The 24,921-nt window shown below is 38.1% G+C and overlaps 1 protein-coding gene across 1 annotated transcript in view; it reads right to left on the bottom strand.

Moving 5' to 3' along the window:
- Positions 1-230: 230 nt before the first annotated feature.
- ASXL3 (ASXL transcriptional regulator 3) overlaps positions 231-24,921 on the bottom strand; it is a 1,601,111-nt gene continuing 1,576,420 nt past the window's right edge. Inside the window, exon 13 of the mRNA XM_044066640.1 lies at positions 231-9,712. Within this exon, the coding sequence (XP_043922575.1) occupies positions 6,089-9,712 (3,624 nt within the window). The 3' untranslated portion in view covers positions 231-6,088. The remainder of the gene's footprint in view (positions 9,713-24,921) is intronic.

Here is a 24,921-nt window from a genome sequence, read left to right on the forward strand (position 1 = left end):
TATTACTTTAAAAATGAAAGAAGTCAAGAAATACTTGCAAAATGTTTCAAGTTCAGCTGAATATTACAGACTGTTTGTTCAGTACTGTAAGGCATGATAGATCTTATTCTTCTCAATTCTGTAGATTTTTGGAACTTTAGAAAACAATGCCTAACAAAATCGTGAAAAAAAAATACTTGGCAAATCATTGTTCAACATGGCTAAAGTTTACTGAGACAGAAATGAAAATGTGGAGTGGTAAATCTGTTTTTTTATTTAATTTATAGCATTTTGTAAGCAGTCACTTTTGTAGGCAACAAATATAAAAAATACAGCACCATTAAAGAAAGCACAATCCCTGATTTCTAACAAAACACTGATTCTCAGTTAAGATGCTTTGTAGTCACTCACATTTAGTCAGGTAGCAAAGTGAAATAATGAAGTGTTTGCATGGTAGCAAATTGGTCACAGACAGACTGATCTGCCCTTTGAAGAACTGTGTGAACATGTGATTTTGTCCTGCTGGACTCAACTTCTCTTTGGTAGACAACTATGTGAGGCTTGTTTCCAGAAAACAATGGATACACCCATGAACAGTAACCTGGGAGTTTTCCTTCTCCGGGTTTATACCTTGCATGTATGGGTAAACTACAAGATGTTCTAAAAAATGTCTTCAGACGCAATAAACAGCCCCTTTGAAGAAATACACAGAATGGCAAACAAGTATACAAAGAAAAAGAGCATTCAGAATACTGACAAAAGGACTGTACTAAAACAACAGAGCAGGTTTTTAGTATTCTTGGTAAATATAAACAGCACTGTACATCAGTACAAGTTATGGCAACCATGAAACACATTTTTGTAACACTCACAAACAGTACACATACAACACAATTTTTCTGATTTAGTGAAAAAACTTCTGAAACACAGTACAATGGATAAACAAACAAAAGAGCTGTAAACAAAGAGCTCTTTTAAGTTAGCACTTTTAAGATGGCCAAAAATGAAACATTTAAATTAGAACAGCTGAAATAAATCTGCTTTACTGTAATTTAACTCTTGAAATGTATTTGTTAAAGCTACATACTGACATATTTTGTAAGACTGTTGATGCACTATCACAGGATACCCCAATGCTGGGTGAAAGGAATATAAATAACAGTCATACAAGAAATAAAAATTTACATTTAGCACAGAAATGAAAGGAGAAAGCTACCTTTGCAGCTACCTGCTCCTGAAATCTGCAACACTACAATGTATGAAAATATCACTTTTCTGTGTGCCCTTTGTGATGGTTATAATTTAATTCTTACATTAAAGGGACAATTCAAAGAGTTCTTGTTTTCTCAGATCAGCTTGGTTATAGAATCTAAACCCTTGCAGAATGTACACAAGATTCAGAAAGAACAAACCCTCAAGAAAGTCAGAAACTTTCTTCTATTGTCATTTTACATTTTTCTTTGTTGGGTAGTATTTCTGTGTGCACTGTCACTTCGCTTAAATAGTGTAACATTCACCACCTGCTCATGTGCTACTGTTAAACTGGGATGGACAATTATACATTTAGGCAAGAGGAACTTAACATCATGATAAATGGAAGGAAAAAATCGTTCAGTTTGAAAAGCTTCACCCAAACTGCCATATACCTTTCTCAGCTCATCTTCTCACAGTCATCTCAGCAGAGCAGGCATGCTGAACAAAGAGGCAGCAGGACAGGATTAACTATTTTGTCATAAATAATTGCCCCTTTTTTTAAAATCACCACTATCTTTGATCAGTATGGAAGCATTTTTGTGTGTGGTGGTAGGGGAATGGGAGGGACACATCATGTAAATTCAAGACAAAAACTAGCTGGGGTGAAGGTAGCGGTTAGTTGGCACAGATAACAATATGGCCATCAATGACAAGGCACCCAAGTGCGCGCACATATACACACACACACACACACACACACACACACACACACACACACACACACACACACACACACACACCAAAACCAGAACTGATAAACCGATGCGAGTTTAAATTTCTACATTATGAATGACTTGAGCTCAGTGCATATGGCTTACTAAAGAAAATACATTTTGCAAAGTAATACACAGATGAAATTCTAACATTCTTTCTACTCCAAAATACCTTGTATCAAAGCAGGTGACCTAAAAACTTGTCCACTATGTAAAGGCAAGGCATCACTTCGCACTGCTGGCAATCAATACTGAGTCATAATCTTAGACTGTTGTGAGGATCACACAGTATGGGAAGACTGAGCATCTCTGGACTACCATTTCTCCCCTGAAAAGGGAGCTATGGTGTAGGTCAGTGAATGCCTGTTCACCTCACCTTCCAAGTGCTCCGGATTATGTGGAATGTGCCACAATTAAGGCACAGAGCTCACAAAATTCCACAGTTCCACATTAAGAGTGTTGGCTTCGCTTTTCATATTCTGACTGGCTCATATACTGCAAAAATAGCCAATCCGCATACATGTAACATGCCCAATCAGAGACTGACTACAGATGCAAAGCGAGCCAACCAGAAGAAACAGGAAAATAAACAATCAGTAAGAGACTTCCGGGTGGCAGTTGTCATGCCACTGTGATGCAGGCAGCACTTTTCTTTGTGGATTTAAGGCAACAATGGCTTTTTCTTTAGAAGGGCAGCAGCATTAGGGATAAGGAGGTTCCCAGCATGGATGATTATTTCAGCAGCCAGCAAACTTTTGGGGTGTGCAGCAGTTCACCTTCAAACATGGATATCAGGATCATGGAACACAGCAGAAGACTGGTGGTAAGTGGATTGTACAGTACAGTGTGCAAACCACTACTCCCAAAACGACTGTGATGTCTTCCCTGGGGAATCATACCTTCTGGTGGTATATCTTTAGCTGCAGCTAAGAGCCTAATTTTTAGTCCAGGTCTTGCTAGAACAGTGGAGAAAGAATAGGTAAATATTTGTATATTTTTGTAGTTTGTGTTCTACAGGACAGCGGAGTTCTCTGATGTACATTTGGTAGTGAGTAGGTAAAGTCTGTCAGCTTAGTGTTTTTAGAGGGGTAGGGACATTCTAGCAGGTTTTTTTTTTTGTACATAGGGTAGGAAGGCAGAACACTTTATTAATAATTTCAGTTAGGAGGTCACATAATACACAAATATTAAGTTATTTTGCTGAGTAATATGACTCAGTATTACTTACCATGAATAACAGATAAGCCTTTTGTGTATTACAGTTTATTAGTGTTGTAGAGGACAGGGGAATTCTATGCTGTGCATTTAGTGGGGTGGGGATTCTGGCAGCTTAAGTGTTTTATGTTTACAGGGCTGCACCTCAAGCTCTCCTTCCCCACTGTCTGTAGGAGGGCAGAACAGCTTACTAATAACTTCAACTAGGAGGTCCCAGGATGGTAAAAATGAGTTAATTTATACTTACAAGTGATTTTTATGATTAATATGACTCAGTTTCTACTATGAATATCTGTTAAAACTGTTTTAACACTAATTATGCGACTGACCCTTTCAATGTGGAACTTCAAGGAACGTGGATATTTTAAGACTCAAAGCGAGGAATTTTCCTTATAATGAAGTACACTTGAGAGGTATTGTTTAAAAAAAATCTTGTGAATTGCTCAGTGGAAAAGTGCATAGGTTATCACAGCTCAGTCTTATGCAGAATTGCTGCTTTTGCTTTCTGATTGTAAGTGCATGATTTGCCACTGATTGCGTACTTTGTTATGGGAGTGTTTTTCTGATTATACAATACACATTTTTAAGTTCAGTTACACACTGTTTTTTTACAGTGTTTACTCTTGGCTCATATACACTTAACTTACTGACTTTGCTTGAAAGACCACTTCAGCTTGGCACCATGGAAATGGTGTGTTTTCACACAGTGAGGAAATAGGCTGTTTCAAATTTTGCCCGTTTGTCACACATTGTCAGGGTCTGTGTTGCACACTGACTTCTTAAGAGGTCGAGACCTATGCTTGTCACTGGAGAAGAGCAGCACCTTAAAATCTGCATCAGATGCAATCTGTGGCTGAAAGGTGGGGCACAGTATGTAGAGGCATGGGCTGTCCTGTGCATTCACTACTTAAAGGGGTTTCAGATGAAGGCATAGAGCAGCTGGGAACTGATATCATAGCTCACTTGAAGGCAAGGCACACATGCAAACTTATTACCCATCAAACCCAAAGAAAGACATTTCTTAATGGCATTTGAGGCTCCCCTTCCTTCACAGAGGAGCTGCCCACATCATGATTTTTTTTAAGGACAGCTGTTTGACTTACTGTTATTTATCCGGTAACTGGGTAAGCCCACTATGCACAAGTGCTTCTTTGCAAGATGTGACAAGGGAGCAATGCTTGAATAAGTGACTTGCTCAGCCACAGTTTGTGAATGGAGATTATGGACAGCAGCAAGACTGCATGCTGGAGCTTGGTAGCAGTTCATAGCCTTAAATCTATATGCCAAACTGCCAGACAAGAACTGAAGCAAGGTGGGAACACTTCAGCTAAAGTGCTAAGCTTGCAGATAAATACTGATCCCAAATTAAAGGGAAAAAGAAAAATTGGAGACATATAATAAAGAGCAACTTTATGACAGTCTTCATTAATTCTGCTAACCATTAGCATAAGGTTTATTAGTGGGACCCACATAATATAATACAGTACCAGGTTCTGGACTTTGTGTCTTTTATAGAACAGCTGCCTTAAAAATGTCTCTGAAACAGCAAAGTGAAAAAGCTGATAGTGCAGAAAAAGTATAAAGTAATACAGATTGTATTTCAACGAGCAACTGGCAGATGAACACTTGGAATATTAAACCATTCACAAAGCAACACAATTAAGCAATAGAACTACTTTGAACCATGTCTTTCAAAAATAATAATAGCAATAATAATAATAATATTAACAATAATTAAAATAAAGTGGCATGCTGTTGGAGATGAACACATATGCATTGGGTCCTGTAAACCTAGTGGTATTCTGAAGTTGCATCTGTCTTTTACCATCTCCAAGGCTAAAAAGAGTTTAGTATCAAGACAGAAATGATCCCACATACAGATGAAACAATTCCTGTGCATATATTTTACTGGTTGTTTTCAAGACATCAGTTTGACTTACGGCATAGTTTTTCATCTACTGCAATAAACTGCCAGTAAGTGCAAACCTGCTAACTGCAAACATAATTTCACCCCCCCCCAAAAAAAAAAAAAAAAAAATTGGGATGGCACTAAAGGAACACAACTACAGTTCTGAAAGCATCATCATAAATAGTGTATAAATATTCAGCTTAACTGTTAAAGCTGCAGTTTCTCTAACCAGAGTGCCATAGAATCGTGAAGAAATATTTTCAGTCTTCTTAAACAGAAACTATCCACTTCTGAACTACTACTTCTTGGAAAGTAGTAGAAGAAACAAGATTCATTAATGTCACAAGGATAATAGTGCTTATATACTGCATGTTCACATTTACTCACAAATTCCAAAGTGTATTGTACCTTCTTCAAGAAAGGAGTGAATGCCCTTCAAATTCTCTTGCTTTGCTTACTGGAGTTACGGTGTGAATTACAGTTCTTTGCAATAACATCGCCATTTCATCTCTCAAATGTGAGCTGCTCTTACTGAGACAAACTCAAAATCACCTACACCGGTGGCAGACAATTCTAAACCCTACTTCTGATAAATAAAAACCTCCAAAAACTGGATGTAAATGCATACTATTCAGTTTCAAGAATATCATCCTATAAAGAGTTGCACTTAAGGTAAGGAGGCCAAATACAGTAAACCCTTTTCTTCTACTCCTTTTCTGTAGTGTGCTATAATTGCGTTTACCACTTAGCAGCAGTCAATGCTTATCAAAATGCCCCATTTTCCCATGGAAGAAATCCCAAGAAGTCCTGCAAATCCTAGCTCCAGGTCATATTCTGATTTACTTCCTGTGTCATACATCAAAACAGAACACTCAAGTAAAAAACTGAAGACGTTTGATGTGGACTGTCACAAAGGGAATCATTCTGATACCTGATATTTCAGAATGTGAATTCATTCACAAAACCTTTTTTTTTCAGTTTTTTCAGCAATACATTCTGCTTTTTTTCACAATATACTTTATCGAACTACTAAGCAAGCTACACATAATTTAGATGGACCTATGCAGTCGTCATGGCAGAAGGCTCCACAGCCTTTGCAAACAATCATGGCTTTCAGTCTGCAAGAACATTTCAACTCCAGCTCCTCTGTACTGCTGCCATCAGCAAATTTTTGAACTGGCACTGATGTACTCTGACCAGACAAGTTATTTGGGCCACTACCCAACATTCCAATGGATTTCTCAATTACAGACGCTGCTCTTTTGAAATTAGTGCTTCCAAAGTGTATTGTGGGATAGTTTCCAGATGATTGCTGCTGATGTTGCTGTAAATTATGCTGGGTTTTCTGTACAGTTAGCTGGTTAAACACCTTCTGCTGCTCTGTCATTAAATAGGAAGAAACCTCTGAATTTTTTAATGCAAATGCTTTTAACTGCTCTTTTACTTCATTCTGCTCATAAGTCATTTGCTTAATTGCCTGTTCACAACTGCTGTTTAACCCTTCATCAAATGAAATAGGCTCTACTTTAACACTGCTGCATGTGTTTGCTGGAGAAGGCCAACTCAACCTCTTTGTAGTTTCCATTGTAAGAGACGGCTGTTTCTGATCACACTGGGCTTCTCCAGCATTAGGGGGAGAATGTTTATGCATCATCTGCGATATATTACAAAGATCATCTGCTTGCTTAATTTGTAGATTAGGTGAAAACACATGTCCTTGTCTCATCTGGTCTGCTGAGGAAGAGATGTTGACTTCTACACCCTGCTGCTCCTGGTGTCTAAAGGCATAAGCATTTAGTGTGTTACAGCTAGATGTGGTCTTTGTGCTTGCTTGCAGCAAATTTGATGCTGGAATAGGACCTCTTACAGCAGCTGACATTTGGTAAACAGGATGTCTTTGTGAAGCACAAACTTCTGATGGAAAGGTGCCATTTTTGTCAATATTTGTACTGTGCTGAAAACTGCATGCAGGCAGTGGTCTCTTCTGCTGTTTAATCTCTGGACTATTGGACACTCTGTTATGGGATACATGTTTGTTCATCCACTCGTGTTTGAATGGCTGTCCTTGCCTCAACTGATTCATACTAGCACTGTATGCACAAGGTGCGAGTTTGGCCTCTGTTTCTGACAGATGCTTTGAAGGCTCACATTTTACTTGGGCATATTCTCCTACAGACCTGGCCATTCTCTTTTTGGGAGGGTTATCACGCTTTCGTGTGTGTGATGGCCCACTGCTTTCCAAGGCAAGCCCCTTACTCTCTGGACTGGGAGAGCCAGGAGAGGCGTCATTTGTGTTTCTCTCAGTTACAGCTGTTTTGCATACTGGCGTTGATGGCAAAGGCACAGGAAGCCTGTTGATTTCTAACTTGGCTCCTAGTCGAGGCTGGGGCAACACCTTCTCCAAAGGTAAGTTGCCTTGTAGAAGTTGTGTTACTAGAGGATTATTGGCTTCCACTGATGACAAACGACAGCCAAAGCTCCCAGTGTTCTGAACTCTTTTCTGATTTTCTGTAGTCAGGGGAGGGTCCTCACATGTATCACTGACTGCTGTCTTAGAAATTTGAGACTGTGCACATACTGTTAAGTCAGATGCTTGTGCTTGAATGCTGCGGTAAGAAAACTCTTCAGAATTCATATCGAAGTGTTTTCCAGTTTGGGAAGATTCTGTTTTTACCAAAACAGAGTCATCAACAGAAAGGTTATTATCACTTAACTCTTTCAAATGCCTATAACCAGATGACTCTACTTTGCCATCTCTCTGTACATTTTCTTCAGAATAATCTTTACGGTTATGTTTGTTTGTGTTAGAATGGAGAACAGTCTGTGAGTCAGAGTTCAAGTTCTCATTACCACCCCAGCAGCCTCTCTCATTTGGGTGCATATACTGATCACGGCAGACAATGTTGGCTTCATGCTTGAAAGAGAAACCTGGCACATGCTCTGAGAAGCCTTGTTTAGGAACATTAGTTTCACTTAACTTATCTTGCTCCAAACTAGGCTCAGCTACAACATTTGTACAAGTTGTTTGCAAGCTTCTGTCATCCTGTCTTACAATGGCACTAAAGTTAGAAGGGTGTTCTACATTTTTATTGCTAGTTGGCTCAGACCTGCTTATTACAGACACCTGAGGGCAGGTCACATGCTGAGAAACTGTTTCTGTCCTGACAGGCTTGTACTTCAGGTCTATGGTTTTGTCAGTACTTTCCACAGGTGGAACTACTGGTGTGTTAGAATTGAAAGAGGTGCTGTGGTCTACTATAACCTTACATGGGATTGATCTATTAGTCATTGACTGTGTAAAACCTAGTGGCTGAGATTTACCTGTAAGATCTGAAACATTGGCAAGGCTAGAAATGTGTTCAAAAGTATTAGCAGGTATTTTGGTAGTGTTAGCAAATGAGCTTTCGGTCACTGTTTCATTTGTAACTAGTGAAACAGGTGGGGCTTCTACTGTGTTAGGTACAACCACTGTCTCACTGGTGCCTGAAGTCACTTTAATGTTACTATATGCAGCTGCAACGTTTTGGTCAACAGAGCAATCAGCAGGGCTTTTTTCACTTGAAAACTGTATAGTAGTCCTAACAGGAGAGACTAGAACAGAATCATCACGGGAGCTATTAATTAAAGTGCTGCTCACAGGAGATGTTGGCATATTACTGTTTTTTCCAGTTCCTGGCTCAGTAGCAGCATCCTGAAATGTTGAACATGGACTGCCATTGAGAGAACTTGAAATGTGATTTTCATACGAACTTGAAACTGATGAATTATCTGGGGATGATGAAACTGCTGTGTTAACTGCACAGTTTGGCACAATGGCTCTGACAAGGGAATGAGGAATGTCAGCATCGGCAGCAGTTTTTGACATATGAATATTACCTGATGCAGTAGTAGTAGTATCAACAGACATTAACATAGGGGAATCCTCAAAAGAACTTGCAAAAGAAGATTTGCCAACTGTCTTTGAAACAGGAGTGCTTGAAGGAGAAACTGGAATGGTAGCTTTATCAAAGAACACTGGTAAGCTATTATTTTCAGTAGAGGTAGAAGCAATTATGTTGTCAGTTGAATATGGAACGGTGTTGTTTTGCACAGGTGTTTTAATGGGAGATTCTTGTCCCACAGATGACTGCTGTATTGAGGTACTTGCATCAGGTATTTGAAAAGAATTGCTGCCAGAAGGCCTACAATTTGGATTCACAATAATAACACCAGTTGTTGTACTTTCAGTTTTAGAATCAACATTAACTTGCATACTTGTTGCTGGTAGACCATCCTTTGTAGCAGACTGTAATTTTACATCTTTGTTAGCCTGAAGTAAATGGGTTCTTCCTTGGTGTTTGCTAAAAGGTTTGGTCTTTGTCTGTTCTTTCATATGGGCCAGGGTTCGTGTTTTTATAGCATCTCCATGGGCTCCACTGCCACCAGACACAATGCTAGCAGCTGCAGCCACTGCTGCAGCAACTGCAGCTTCTCTCAGGGCTCGAGCTTGCTGAGCTCTGGCTTTAATGTCTGCAAGTGTTCTGGCACCTGTGTTTCTGCTGTTATTCACACTTGCACTACTTGATGAAGGAGAAGTCTTGGACTCTGCCCTAGCAGGCTGGCTCTTAATAATGAAAGGTGGTCCAATCCTTGAAAGCTGAATCTAAGAAAGAAAGCATAACAATTAAATGATTCACTACTACTGCATGGAAGAAGTTTAATACCAAAGTCAAGAAAACTAGAAATAAATGAAGCACTAAACCAATCAAATACATAAGCAAAGTACAATTACAGAACATAAATATTTTTGTGTGTACTTCCAACTAATACTTAAAAAAATAAGGTCTTAACACAAAAAAAACAATGATAGTACCCACCATGACCACAGACCTCCAAGAACGACTGCTGAAATTTATCGAAACACTGGAGTTTTTCTACTACTCACTAACTAATGAAAAACATCCTGGTACCTGCTTTTGCACATACAATGTCTCCTTTACTCCAAGATCTTGTCCTAACATGTAGATTAATGATCTGTGGTCAATAGTACAATCAACAGTCTGTTTCTTTTTAAACTCCATCACTGTTGACATTAAAACCCAACCTCTAGGAACCTGTCTTAACTACACTTTATGACCAGTTTGCTTTCCTGTAAAGACTAGGGGATGGAAGGCTAAGACCCTCAACCATTACACTTGCCTCTTCATACTTACCACTTGCCTTTTTTCATCCCCAATTTTCAAAAGCCAAGGACAGAGGCAATGGTCCAAGTACACATCAGGTGCATATCCTCATGCATACAGCTTCCCTCACATTATGATCTGTCCCCCTCTTCATTGTTTCTTTGAAAACTGTAGTCAGCTCTGCAGTGTCTATTAAAAGATGCTGGCAGTGCACCTAGTTAAACACTGCTCTTACTGAGGAAGGTCAGCCAGTAATTTACCATGCATTTCTGCATAATCTGGTCAGATGTGCCTGGATTGCTACTCAAATTCTGCTGGTGATGCTGTCATAAACCCCCCACACTGAAATTGAATGTCACTGTTCTCATTCTTTTTTACGAATGCGCTACATTACTTTCCTTTAAACTAATTTTTTGAAGCAATATTTATTACTTGCTTTGTGTCCAGTAAAAAGTTTGGCCTCCATTTGTTCCTACATGTGGACCCGAGTCTAGGAATTTAAGACATCTGCATGGACTCCAGTGCAGCGACAATGCTATCCTTTGTAACAGATTGTAATTTTACATCTTAGTCTAAAGTAAATGGACCTCTAAAGCAGGTCTATAACAACAGAGCAACAGTCATTGTCCAGTGTGATTTTTAGGCTTATGAAGGTCTCACTCTACATGGGTGCAATGCTGGTTTCTCATTCCTGCTCTTTCTGGATTAGCTGGGGTGTGCACCACACAAAAGCAGTGCCACCCTGCACCATCTTAAGTCATTTCAGTAAGAAAAAAAATAACTTCATACAACATTTTAGTGCAATATCTGACAAACTGCTAACTGTACACTCACCATAATGACATACAAGTGTTAGTAAGTAAGTAGAAAATAAAGCACAGACTAATAAAGACACGTGAATGACAGGAGGTAAATGGCTGCAAAAGTCTCTCTTTTAATGATCTATGCTATGGCAAGTATGTCACACAACTGTACTATCATTCTTCATGGAGGAATACTGGAAAAGTACATAAAGACAGCACTGTAAGACTAATTCAGAGTGGCTGGCAACTAAGGCAGTGTCCTGAAGCACTGCAAAAGCAGTGTTTATGCTGGGTCTATGTTCAGCTGTCGAAAACATAAACTGTCAAATGGCTAAATATAAGAAAAACATTGATATAGAACATTACTGAACATGAGTAACTGCAAAAATAAATTCATTGAATGGTCATAGCTGGTCATTGGATGTTTCTAAGCAAACCATCTCCTCCTGGATATCTAAGGCCATATCCTTTTGTTATATTTTTCATGGCAAATCTCTGTCTACTTCTTTTAGATCTCATTCCACTAGGCCTGTTGCATCTTCTGGTGTCTTCTTCAAGGTGTTGGACACCAAATCTATCCTTGAAGCTGCTACTCAGTCCTCAGTGCATACCTTTAACTAAGCATTATAAGATGGGTATGGTTTCTAGGGACAGAGAAGGATTTGCTAAAACCATTTTATATGGATTTGTTGAGGGCTCTTCTCAGCCTTCCACCTCCCATTCTGTTTCTTGAACTTTTTTACTCTCTCTTATGTTTAGAATACTGCAACAATGATATAGAAGACCACAGTACAGTTGTGTAAAATCTTACCATAACAGTAGATGTCCTTCTTTTCACACTGTTGCAGTATTCACTCTCTCCCTCCTTCCAACCCCATCTTGTTTGTTTTTTGTTTCAGATTCCCTTCTGGCTGAGGGTTTCCTCTTTTTCTTTTGCATTTTTTCCTTATGGATGTGCATGGGCTCCTTTGTCCTATGCATACTGCTTTCTTCTAGGGCAATTCAGTTCTGGGTAGCTGCGTCCATACGCCTCTTTTATGCCCTACCTTGTGTGCATGGACCATAAGTGTGACATACCGTGCATACAAGATCATTAGACTTTGATATACTAGACAAGTGTCAGGCTGCCCTGGGCGGGAGATCCTTTCTGTTTAAAATACTGCAACAGTGAAGAGAAGGACATCTACTGCTATGTACTTTCTCATATTTACCCTACCACTGTAAACAGAATATGAAGAGTCAACTGCAAATTAAGACCTGGAGTTCAGAAATCCTGCTAGCTGAGGTTAGTGCTGCTTGTAAGAGTATCTTGCCATACAGAAAAGTTAAGCCCACAGAAACAGTTTGCTACTAGTAAGACTATCTTGCCATACAGAAATGTTAAGTCCACAGAAACAGCTGTTTCAAAAGGAGGTAATGTTAGTTTTTCTGTCATAATGTTGATGTCAAATGAGCATGATAAGCTACTATCAAAGAATTCCTTTAAAAATACTTTTTTTTTCTAAAGGAGCTATGGAAATAAGAAAGGTGGCAGGTGTAAAGGCAGAGACCACAGACATTCATATCTTGAAATCTGTTTTGAATGAAAAACAAATATTCCAGACATCTGCAACCAGAGATGTCTCTTCCACTACTGAACAAAAAAAAAAAATAAGTTTGATGGGTCCCTTTTGATGCTGAACATTATCCATCTGGATCAGAAAGAAGGCAAGATACAGATGAGTTCAAGAGAAAGAAAAGTCCACCATCCATGACTGAAACTGACAATAAGGATTAGAGAAGTTTAGAGACTATGTACTGTCTTATTTTGCAGGGTCCCCAAGGAGATGTACCATACAGTAAGTAACATTGACCTACTAAGTGAGTCTGCTAGAGAATTCTGTTTGCCTGGGAGACAGCATTATGGAGAATCAAACTGTAATTCTACACATACTACCAAATGTGCACTGTATCTCTGCACAGACAGCAGCACATGCCTCCTTGCATGTTTACATACTAAAATAATGTACTGCTATTTGCATTACCTGCAAGACTCCAGAGTGAACAATGTCATATGTGTTTTTAAGGCCAAAGTTGCTGCTCTTGGAATATTATGTATTTGGAAACTACTTTTTTGGAGAAAATACTCATTGTGTCCTCATAAATAAAATCTCCCCATGTACAGCTTGAATCACCCACTGTCAGTATCTGTGCTGGGACTGAAACTCTTAGCTGGCAGTAGTGGATTCATCTGCTGTAAAAAAAAATGTGTTTCTTGCACACTGCTTTTCAGTGGATAGCACCTGGATGCAGGAAACTGCTGAAATCTAGCACCAAGAGCTACTTGTTTTACTGATACTCTTAGGGTGGCCTGCCAGACAGCTTGTGAATGCTGAGATCATAATGCCCTTGTGCAAGGACAGAAGCATGTTTCCGTAAAGACGTCCACAACTGCTCCCAGAAATCAGATTTTGCTCCTTGGAATGTGAAATGACTTTTGCGGGTATAATGGGATCTTAAACAATAGAAGATTGTTGCAGTTGTTAAATATGTATGAGATGTGAGAATGAACAATCTTTGACAGGATAGATATTTACAGCAGTAAATAGTGGAACATAGTAACATTTCAGGCATGCAACAATAGGGCTAAACAATTAGTAAGGAACTTTAGATATGTGGACAGGTCAAACAGTACAACTAAGAATTGTAAACAAAAATGGCAAACTAAAATGCTAGAAATTTCAAGTGGGAAGGACAGAGTGGAATGTGGAAGTAGGCATCATGCCTCTCCAACACTGGCATCTGTACTGATTTGAATAATGACAACAATATCACCTGCTTGCAAAACATTTTTACTGAACAAATGGTTGAAGGTTGACAGGTCCACCACTGGTCTCCATCATCTCACTTTGGAAGCACAAAGCATCATTAAAAAATATGCCCCTTGGTTATTTGGCATCCAATGTCTTGCCTTTTCAAGGAGTTGTACAGTTGCATGCAGGGATACATGCAGCTGGCTAGGGAAACAGTATTCTGTTTTGGTCCTGGTAGAGTTTTCTGGGAAAATTCTACTGGAAAATACCTGAAAATACACCGTATAGTCAACTTATCCAAAGTAATATGTGCTGTCAACTTTTTCACTGTAGCGAGGTTAAGTACATGGAAAGGGGGAAGCAAATGAATGCAGAACACTTAGACCTGAGATGCATGGGCTGGTGTTTCTTTTGAGATGCCTTGTACTGTTCATTTCTATCTTATAAACATAATGTTATGATATAATTGCCATTTTGATCTGCCTAGTGTGACCATTTGTATAATTTTTAGGTCATCTGCAGATTCTGGTTAACCAACAGTTTGTTTCCGTTTTACACTACTTATTGTAAGAAATCAACCTAAACCACTATGGCAATTTCAAGAACAATCCAAGACTAAAAACAATGCAATAAAGACAGTAACCCTAGTGTAAAAAACATTTAATCGCTTTCATCTGTAACAGACTTCTTCAGAAACAAATAAACCAGAGAACTAAACACATTCGTATACATACACACATATTGAATTAACATAATCACTGGTCCAATTAGTCCTATCTAATCAACTTTTTAAAGTAACATGCCACAAATACATAAATACTAAAATAAATAGCACAAGTTAAACCTACTTGGAATACACAGTTTTGAGATCTAAACTAAGCTAAAAACAGTTGTTCTTAATCTTGTACTTGTAACCATCTGTCCTTAAGAAAACATTTGATGTAAATAGATTGATTTACTCCTGGAAAAGTGCTGGCCCCAAATTTAAGTTGCCATAGGGTCTGCCTCTGTTCTATTTTGTTCTTATAATCCCCCCTCAGATCTTTGGGAGCATGTTCAAGTATTGGGTACAAAAATGTTTTAAAATCACATGTAGTTTTATGTCTAAATAAAGCAAGATTAAGAATAACTGCTTAGCTTTACAATTTATTTGTTTCTGAAGAAGTTTGTTGCAGATGAAAGCGATTAAACATTTTTTACGCTAAGGTTACTGTCTTTATTGGATTGTTTTTGGTCTTGGATTGTTCCTGAGCTTGCCGTAGTGGTTTTGGTTGATTTTCAGTATTTTTTTTACTACTTCTTATTTGGAGAAATTGTTTCTGTTATTGTATGCTTTCTTCATTTCTGTCATCATTTTTTCAGTTTATTACTTCATCACAAAACGTCAAAATCTACTGCCAATCATTAGCGGACCGGAGTTCCGCTGTGGCAACCCCTAACTGAGAAAAGCCGAAAGAAAGAAAGAAACAAACAAAAATTACTTCATCACAAAAGTCATTCCAATCCTCCTTGTTTTCCATGAAAAATGTCCTCTTATTTCCTTTGAGCATTCTACTTTGCATCTTCAAACTGTGTTCTCTTATCCTCGTATCTTTCTCACATGTAAATCCACTCAGATCTATCTTACATATTTGGAAAAGTTACCAAATAGGGTCTTAGAACACACAATGGTAACTGGAGTTTAAAACTGACTAGCTTATTCATGTAAATTAAAATTCCTAAAACTAGTGCCTTAGCTCCAGTGCCCTAAAGGCATGTGAAAGAACATCAGATATTACATACAATCTGATTTCAAGAAGCAGCCAATACAAAGGCTTACAAATTTGCCTACGTAATGATTTCATGAGTAATAAGGTGATGAAAAAGAAACTCCGCACTTAGAAATGTCAAATACTTTTATTAAAACAAAACAAAAGATGCAAAGCTTTCGGGTAAGATCCTTCCTCAGTGCTAATAAAGTTCATTAAAATAAATCAATTTATATACATATACAGGTTAGAAGCACATGACACAGTCAACCAATCAAATATTAAAAACAATTAAAGCATTAAAGAAATAATAAATACACAATATTCAAAATAATTAAAAAAAATTACACAGATAAATCAATAAAACTGCATTTGTTTCTTGATTAAGATAACTGTACTACTTATAGCAGGTTTTAAATCTGCCTGTAACTTTGAATCCAACTGTACTCACTAATTTCCAGGGCATTATTAACATCTCCCCCTCTAATATGTTTGTATTTGATGTTATCATTGAACATGTAATAATCACAGGTCTCATAACTATCTTTAATCCTATCATAACACCTCCACCTGATTTTTTTGTTAGAATGTCTGTTACAGTAAAAACATTTATACCCTGACAGAACTGGTTTCCAGTCATTCATTGTTCTTCAACCATGTTTTACAAACAAAAGCATCATCACTATTGTGGGAACATAGCAAATTTTCCAATAAAAAAAATTATTATTAATACTCCTAGCATTATTAACAACCATAAGAGATGCATCAAATGTTGCTGTGAACTGTTGAATTTTTGACTTGGCAAAAATCCTTCCAAGTGTTTGTCAAATATTGCAAAATATCTGCTGCAAAAATTATCTTCCCTGATCTTGACAAATGCATGCCATCCTGTCTGAACACATGCGTGCACAAAAGTAGGCTTGGATGCTCTACACACTTCCATTTTTTAAAACAGGACATTTTTTTCCATGTAGATATTTACCCAAAAAATCTTTTCATTTACAGTGCCTTGACTATCCCTTCTACAGATGATTTGTGAAAAATACGTGCTAACAACAGTACAAGCTATACTATCTAAGAGGGCTGTCAGTTCCCTACTAATAGTCAGAGAATCGTTGCAGATGACATCATTTGTAACGACATGAAAAAAAAAAACGATTCATACTTCCTTACATTAAGGCATTCCAGGTCTTGACTCACATCTCCTAATTTTGCTCCTGGCAAGAATAACACTTTTCAATGTTCATTATCTTCTCTGCAAATGTAAGTAACAGTTCCTCTAATAACTGAATCTCCAATTACAAGAATATCTTTGCTGACCAACTCAGAAAAATCTTCAGCTTCTAATACAGTAATATGTGCTCTATCAGTTGTTATGAAGGATAGAACTTCATCACCATTAGTTTTATTAATCCTGCTTTTTTCATTGTGTATTAAATTCTCATCAAGCTGGTACTGTAAATCGACAGCTTGATCCATGTATTCAACATCTGTCTTTATCTTCTTTTTTCTTACAGTAATGTTCTTCAATCCTTCGATGTTCAGGTTTGAGTTCTTCCTTTTCACCTGCCCCTTGCCTCTTTTTTCTACCTTAACTTTTGGAAAAAATTATGCCTTTTTCTGTTAGACTGAAGGTTTTCTGATAGAAAAATATCATTCCCTGTAACCTGTGTGTTACATAACAAAGCGCTGTCCTTTTTAGTACGTATTGTCTTTACTTTAGAGACATTAATCAGTTTATTGTTCTTCCTTGTTATTTGTTATGAACGTCTTCCTTTCTTTCTTTTTTGTTTCCTTCTAAATAAACTGGATCCTCAGATTGGTGAATAACTGCATCCAGAATTCCAAAGTTGTCAGGCGCATCATCTATGTTTCATAGGGGTTGAATGATCTTTGCAGACAACAGATGCATCATTTCCTGAAGATGTTCTATTTGTTCTTTGCCTAACATTATTTATCTCACCAGACCAGTCATTAATATATGAAACAACAGCTCTCCAAGCCATTCTAATTGCACAAGTGCAATCATCATCAAGTCTAGATTTACTTCTGACAATGGTAAGCAAACCATCCAACTTTTGACATGACGAACACAGATCACCAGTTATCAGAGGTTACCTTTAAATATGCATAGCATTTATTACACTGTACAAGATATGTGTGCATTAGCAAATCATTAATTGCATACTCATTTAAGCAATCCACATTCAGCTACAAATGAATAAATATTGTAAAATAAAAGAATAATCAAAATCAGTAACCACAGAATTCAAAGAGAACTTAAATCAACTTCTATGACAAAAAAAATCACACAAGCAATATATGACTAAATACTAATGTAAGTACAGTAAAATTGTTCTGACCGTACAAGTTCTGCAAGCAAGACAAAAGCTGTAGCTAGAGCTTACCTGTCTAAAACCTATCCCTTTCTATCAACCAACAGTGAAATTAAAGGTAAAACAACAAAAATATGAATCAAAGTAAAGCTTGTTAACAAGCTATCCCTTTCTGCCTACAAACAGTGAAAAACAGCGTAACTTTCTTTTCAAGTTCTTACAGTTCCTATATGAAAACGTAGGCTTATCCTCTAATAAGCACTCTAGTTATGGCATAGTCCTAAAATATTCCAATTTTTCTGTAATATTCATTTAATACCATTAGTTTTTCTATTATATGTAGTTACATAATTATATTGTCGTATATGCATCTATCATCATTCAGTCCCTTATTTCCAGGGTCCTTAAAAAATGGTCTAGCCTTATTTCCCTACTGTTAAGCACCATATTCATGGATTCTTGTATTACTGCACCACCATAACCTCTCTCCTGAAATTCCAAGGCCATTTCATCTAAATGCTCCTTACATTTTTCTTCATTCATATTAAGTCTGCTAATCCTTGTTAACTGTGCCTTCACAATTCCACTGAGCACATTAGGACTTTAGGTTAGATTGCAACAAATAGATATCCAATAAATGTAGGATGTTTCCTTGTTACAATTGTAGCTGCTGTAGAGATATAATTTCTGAGAATATCAATATACATATAGTAACAAGTAGGGTGTATAAATTCGTTATGTAACATGCAATACTATGAATGTGGTTTACTTGGGTACTTGCACAAAATGTCCTTCTTTCTATGTAGGTAAGTGTAGTCATAGAATAAAAGATTGGACCATATAACATAAATCCGATGTAAATAAAAATATTCAAACGCCTTGGCAAGACATGCTTTAGAAGCTGGTCCTGATCAAGAAATGAAGTTTAGGGTAATTGACATCAAATACAAACATATTAAAGGGGAGATGTTAATAATGCCCTGGAAATTAATGAGTACAATTGTATTCGAAGGTTACAGGCAGATTTAAAACCTGGTATAAACAGTACTTTTACAATTAAACCTATCTTAATCAAGAAAGAAATGCAATTTCATTGACTATCTATGTATTTTTTTAAAAGTTACTTTGAATATTGTATATTATTTCATTAATGCTTTAATTGGTTTTAATATTTGATTGGTTGACTGTGTCATGTGCTTTTAACCTGTATAGGCATATAAATTGATTTATCATGATGAACTTTATGAGCACTGAGGAAGGGTCTTACCCGAAAGCTTTGCATCTTTTATTTTGTTTTAATAAAAGTATTTGGTGTTTCTAAGGATGGAGTTTCTTTTTCATTTGCTTTGCCTTGTTTTTTTCTCCAACCTGGTTTACCATTGAACCATCCCATTTTTTTACTTTTTCATGAGTAATAAAAAAGGAAAAGAAATGTCATATTACAAGTTTTAGCCTTAAAACCATAGCTTAGACCTTTGGGTCATAAAATTTCAAATAAAAATATAAACAAAGCTTTTTTTTTTAATAGAACATATGAAACGTACAAGTATAACCCTAGATCACCACAGTAATACATAAAAATCTTAACTAATCAGGGTCATTCTTATAGGCCAAACTAAAATGAAAAACCACTGGACAGTCTCAATGGCATGGCACGTTTAATGTCCATGATATGCTCTTGTACACTGACACATACTTGTCTACTGGTCTGTAGAGACAATACACAATATATTGTGCGCCCAGGTTTTCATGACTGTTTTGTACAATAAAACCTGGGGACCTAAATAAATGACCATTTATACAATATTCATGTGATATATCCCATGACATTGAACATCCTTGCATAAACGAATCCTTACAGTCCAAATCTTGTGAAGAAATATTTGCCTGAACCAGCCTGTCCATAAGAAAAGGGGACAAACCAAGCACTTCAATCCATAATAATGATAAAATACCGCTGTTTACATACAAACTTAGCAGTGTTTTCAACAAATAGAACATAACTTGCTACAAAAAAGACACCCTGTTTCACTCTGTCAAAAATGGATATCTTGTAAAAAGTACCCTTACTAAAGAAAAATGGGCACTAGTGACTCTATAAAGACAACTACAGATTCTTTATAGAACACCTCCTATAGCTAAGTTGAAAAGTTATTTCTTGAGTTGGTCATTCAAAACACAACTTCCCTGCCTGAAGAAAACTGCCAAAAAGGAAAGAGTCCACAAGATGTCTAGAATGGATACTATCAGCAAACAGAAAACTTTAAGTTATTGTACCTTTATGATACACAATTGTTTGTATGCTACCCTCCTATGTATAAACCAGCATATCCAGAACCTCTACAGACTCGGCTTGTACTCCATGGGCAAATGTCAACTGTGGTAAATACCAAAGGGGCAGTTTGAATACGACCAAATAATACTTAAACAATTTTACTGGGACTACTAAAAAAACAAATCACCAATACAGCATTTGTAAATACTGACATTTCATATGAAATATCAGTCGTAAAACTATTTTTTTTCTGGTCAATAAAAAATATCAGCATAACTTCAAGGAAATTTCGCCCCCATGATAACACTCCTAATTTGGAGGAAAAGCACAGAACGCTGTGTGTTGAGGAAAAAAAGACAAGGAAATTACTTGGAAAAAAAAATCAGACAAACTCTGTAACACAAACTTATGTGCAACAGAGTAGATAAAGATACCACATTTACTATCATTATCAACAAACTTCCTTTCCCATTTCTACATGGGATTAGGGTGCTGTGCTAAATGTCACCACCTCTCTTGATTCGCAGTTATGCTACTACCTTCTTCAACATTCATGCTTGATCATCACATTTCTTCTCTCGCCTCATGACTGGATGTCCTCATCTCTTCTTGCCTTCCTCCTGTCCCCTCCTAAATCAACTTTTGCTTTCCTGCACATGGCCTGAAACAATGTAATCTATTCTCCTGGATTTTCTCTACAATTAGGGTTACTCTGCCTTCTCCCCTGATGCCATCCACCTATTCTTCTCTATCACAGTATAAATCCTACTACTTGTCTCGGGCATTTAATCTTTACCTTCTTGAGATTCTTCAGTTGCTCTGCCTTCAGTGCTTAGGTTTCTGTGCCATACAAAAGCATTGGTCGCACCACTGATTTTTGCACTTTACGTTTAAGTTTATTTGGCATTCTTCTGTCACACACTACCCTTGCAATTTTTGCCAGATGGATGCAGTACCTCTGCTTCTAAATTTAACCTCCTCATTCAGACTTCTCTTGCCCATAACCATACCTCCTTGATACCGGAAGCTGTTAAGTTGTTCTACTACTTACCTTCAGCCTCAATTTGCAGACTTTTCTGACCCTCCCCATTTGCTAACCACTGTCTTATCTGTACTACATTTTACCCCATGTGCCTTCAGTTTTGCATTACAGTCCCTATCACTTGCTGAAGTTCCTATTCAGAGTTTGCTTATAGTGTCACATCATCAACATACAGCAGCTTTGCTGATCTGTCCCCTTCAACCTGTTTGCTAATGTAAGCCATTACCAGTGTAAACAGCAGTGGACTCAGAGCTGAATCCTGATGCACACATCCTCCCACTGGGACCCCACCCCCGAGAGTCCAGTCATTGTCTGTACTTGTGTCACTAAGGTCCGTGTTCATAACTAATTCTACCTATTTTCTGGGACTTCAAGCCATCACAACTCTACCCAAATAAGCTTTGTTAGGACCGTGACAGATGCCTTTTCCAAGTCTAGGCATGTCCATTTGGAGTCCTTTCCTTATCTGTAGCTTCTTCTCCACTGTCTGTCTGTCTGTCTCTGCCTCACTGCAAACAATGGGTCAGATGCAGTGATTCTAATCTGAATACAAACTGCTGGTCTCCCATCTTACTTTCTACTACTCAAGTGTATTCACTTATCAATCACACGTTCTAGCACCTTCACAAAGAGTAAAAGGAGCCTTATACTTCTGTAATGCCCACAGTTGTGAATACCCCCTTTGTTCTAGGATCATAGGAGGTTACTAGGCTAATGCCTGTAGGGCCCTTACAAGCCTAGCCAAGGTTTACCCTTATTTCCTTGATCAGCACTTATCACCCCTGTCCAACAGGGACATAGGTGGAACCCCTGGGGTGAATTTACGGTTACACATCCAATCATCCAGATTGCATTTGAAGAAGGCCAATGACGGGCTCTACTTAACATGAAGTGGGAGTCTGCTCTGGAAGACAAATCTATACATCTAGCAGGTTCTGTTAATGTCACATACCAGGTTAAGGTCATTAGAACAAGTAACCCATGTACCATTTTACTTCTGGATATGCAGCATTTCCAATAAGCCAGGGTCAAAGATTGCCTTATACACAAGGCAGAGATCGCCTATGAGTAGTTTGTATGAAACAGAATAAAGTGACAGTGATTTCAGATGACCCTCAAACGACAGATGCTGAATACCTTGAATTTTCCTTGCGAGGAACCTTTGTGGTATCTCCAATTGCTGCAGGTGCTGGGAAAGGTACATACCAAAAGGGCCATTGTACTCAATTATTGGCCTGATGAGGGAAGAGTACAGGGAAGTTATAACTTCTTTTTTTCTAGAGGCAATGCCCATACTTATGAAATGAGCAATACAGAATGCCCTTCTTACCACTGTGGAGACATGGGCATCAAAGGTAAGGTTGCTGTCAACCTGTGTGCCCAGGTCTCTCACCACTGAGTGCGTACTTAAGGTGTTGTTACTGATGTGGTAGTTAGCAGGAAGATCACTAATCGAAAGGGATAATACATTTTCTGCATTGAATTTAAGGCCATGACTTTGGCACCAGTCATGTGTTTGTGTAAGACCCTCTTGTAGGATGCTGACATCATTTGGAGATTCTATGAGCACTCCCAGTTTGCAGTCATCATCAAACTTTGTCAGCCACAGACCTTTAACTTTAGCTTACACTTCTGAGAAATAGATTACAAACAGTAGAGGTCCCAGGACTGATCCCTGTGGAACACCACTGGTTACAGGTCTGCTGTTTGAGGTGGAGTCCCCTATTTTGACTATATGAGTTCTATCATTAAGCCAGTTTGCGACCCATCTAATGATATATGGATTGACACCTAGCTGGATGTGTTTGTCAATTATACCTGAGTGGGGGATAGTGTTAAAGGCCTTGGCTAAGTCTAAGTAGGCTGTATGCATGCATTTCCCCTCATCAAGGGCCTTGGTGACTGTCTCGAAGAAGTCCACCAAGTTTAACAGGCATGACCTCCCTTTGACAAATCCAAATTGAGCACTTGAACACTAGTACTAGAATGCTTATTCTCCAGTCAACTAGTATACACCATTGTCTCTATATTGTAATGAATTCTCTCATAAGTCATTTACCCCCTAACAAGGCCATTTCTGCCATGCTGGTATCCACCCTTAGGTCCCGTTTCTCTTTTCAAAGATGGCCAAGTCAGTCATACCAAGGGTGAATTTATAAACACACAAATCCTGTTGTCCAGCTCCATTATAAAGATATTGTGTCATAATTGGAGAGGAACTTTGTACCAGACAAGGGGTAGACAGTGCAATTCAAAACTATTCCTCTTCTTTGTCTTATTTCTGTATTTGTTTGTTTGTCTGCAGTAGCTTTTGAGCTGTGACCCTAGTGTTAGCTGGCCTGTTTGACTTGTTAAGTATAAAAGTTATTGGAACACTGGATCCTTTACAGCCCTATCAGCAAGAAACACGTCAATCCTAAGGAGTCTACATGAAAAGTACAGTTTTGTACCTACCATAAATGTAGATGTTCGAAGATCCACATTGCTGCAGTCCTTACTTATGGGTAGTCCGCTGTCCTCGGTCGGCCCGAATACCAAAGTATTAGGCTGACGGCGGTCATGGGTGCCTAGATCTGACATCAGAGCGTCAGGGTATAAAGGCGCATGACCGACGTCATATCCTCAGTCTTTTCTTGCCCCAGATGTCAGAAGGCCAAACCAGAAAGGCCACAGCCAAAAACAGAATACCTCCCAAAAACATGCCCAACAACAACCATCACCTAAAGCATAGCACCAAGTCAAACTACAGAGGGGAAGGAGGGAGGGTAAATTGGACTGCAGCAATGTGGATCTTCGAACATCTACATTTATGGTAGGTACAAAACTGTACTATGTTCTTCATCTCACATTGCTGCAGTCCTTACTTATGGGTAGAATCCCAAAGCAACGGGAAAGGGAGGATGGTAAAAATCATAACGCATTAGGGGCCGCTAAAATGCCCTGTAAAATTGCAGTGGCAAATCCAGCCCTAGACTTAGAATAAAGAGGAAGGTGGTAATGTTTAGAAAAGGTATGCACTGAACTCCAAGTAGCTGCCTCCAAAATGTCTTTTGTAGCTACCCCCCTTATAAAGGCCGTAGAAGTAGCAGTAGCCCTAGTGGAATGAGGCCTGATTCCAGCAGGAATCTCCTTACAATGATGGGAATAACAGAAAGAAATACAAAACCCAATCCATTTAGAAATAGTTTGTTTTGAAACAGGTTTACCCTGTGAACCCAAAGCAAAAGAAACAAACAATTGCTGAGACTGTCTGAACTCCTTGGTTCTGCTCAAATAATAACGCAACTGCCTGTGAATATCCAAAGTATGCAAAATTTTCTCCCCTTTATTTTGGGGGTTTGCATAAAAAGTAGGCAAATGAATAGTTTGATTTAAGGCCACACTAGAAACCACTTTAGGCATAAAGGAAGGATTAGTACGCAAAGATACCCTATCCTTATGAAAAATCAGGAAAGGCTCCACTGCCATGAGGGCCTGTAATTCAGAAACCCTTCTAGCAGAGGTAATGGCCAACAAAAAAGCAGTTTTCCATGATAAATACTTTAACTCGGCAGTAGCTGCAGGCTCAAAAGGTTGTAGAGTAAGTTTTCCAACACAAAATTGAGATCCCAAGCAGGAGTAGGAGCTCTACGGGGGTCTTATATTCTTTGCCCCTCTAAGAAATTGCTTAAACCAAGGATGAGAGAATAAAGG

Source organism: Protopterus annectens, chromosome 3.part1, assembly GCF_019279795.1.
Source record: "Protopterus annectens isolate FY-2018-M chromosome 3.part1, PAN1.0, whole genome shotgun sequence".
Lineage (NCBI taxonomy): Eukaryota > Metazoa > Chordata > Ceratodontiformes > Protopteridae > Protopterus > Protopterus annectens.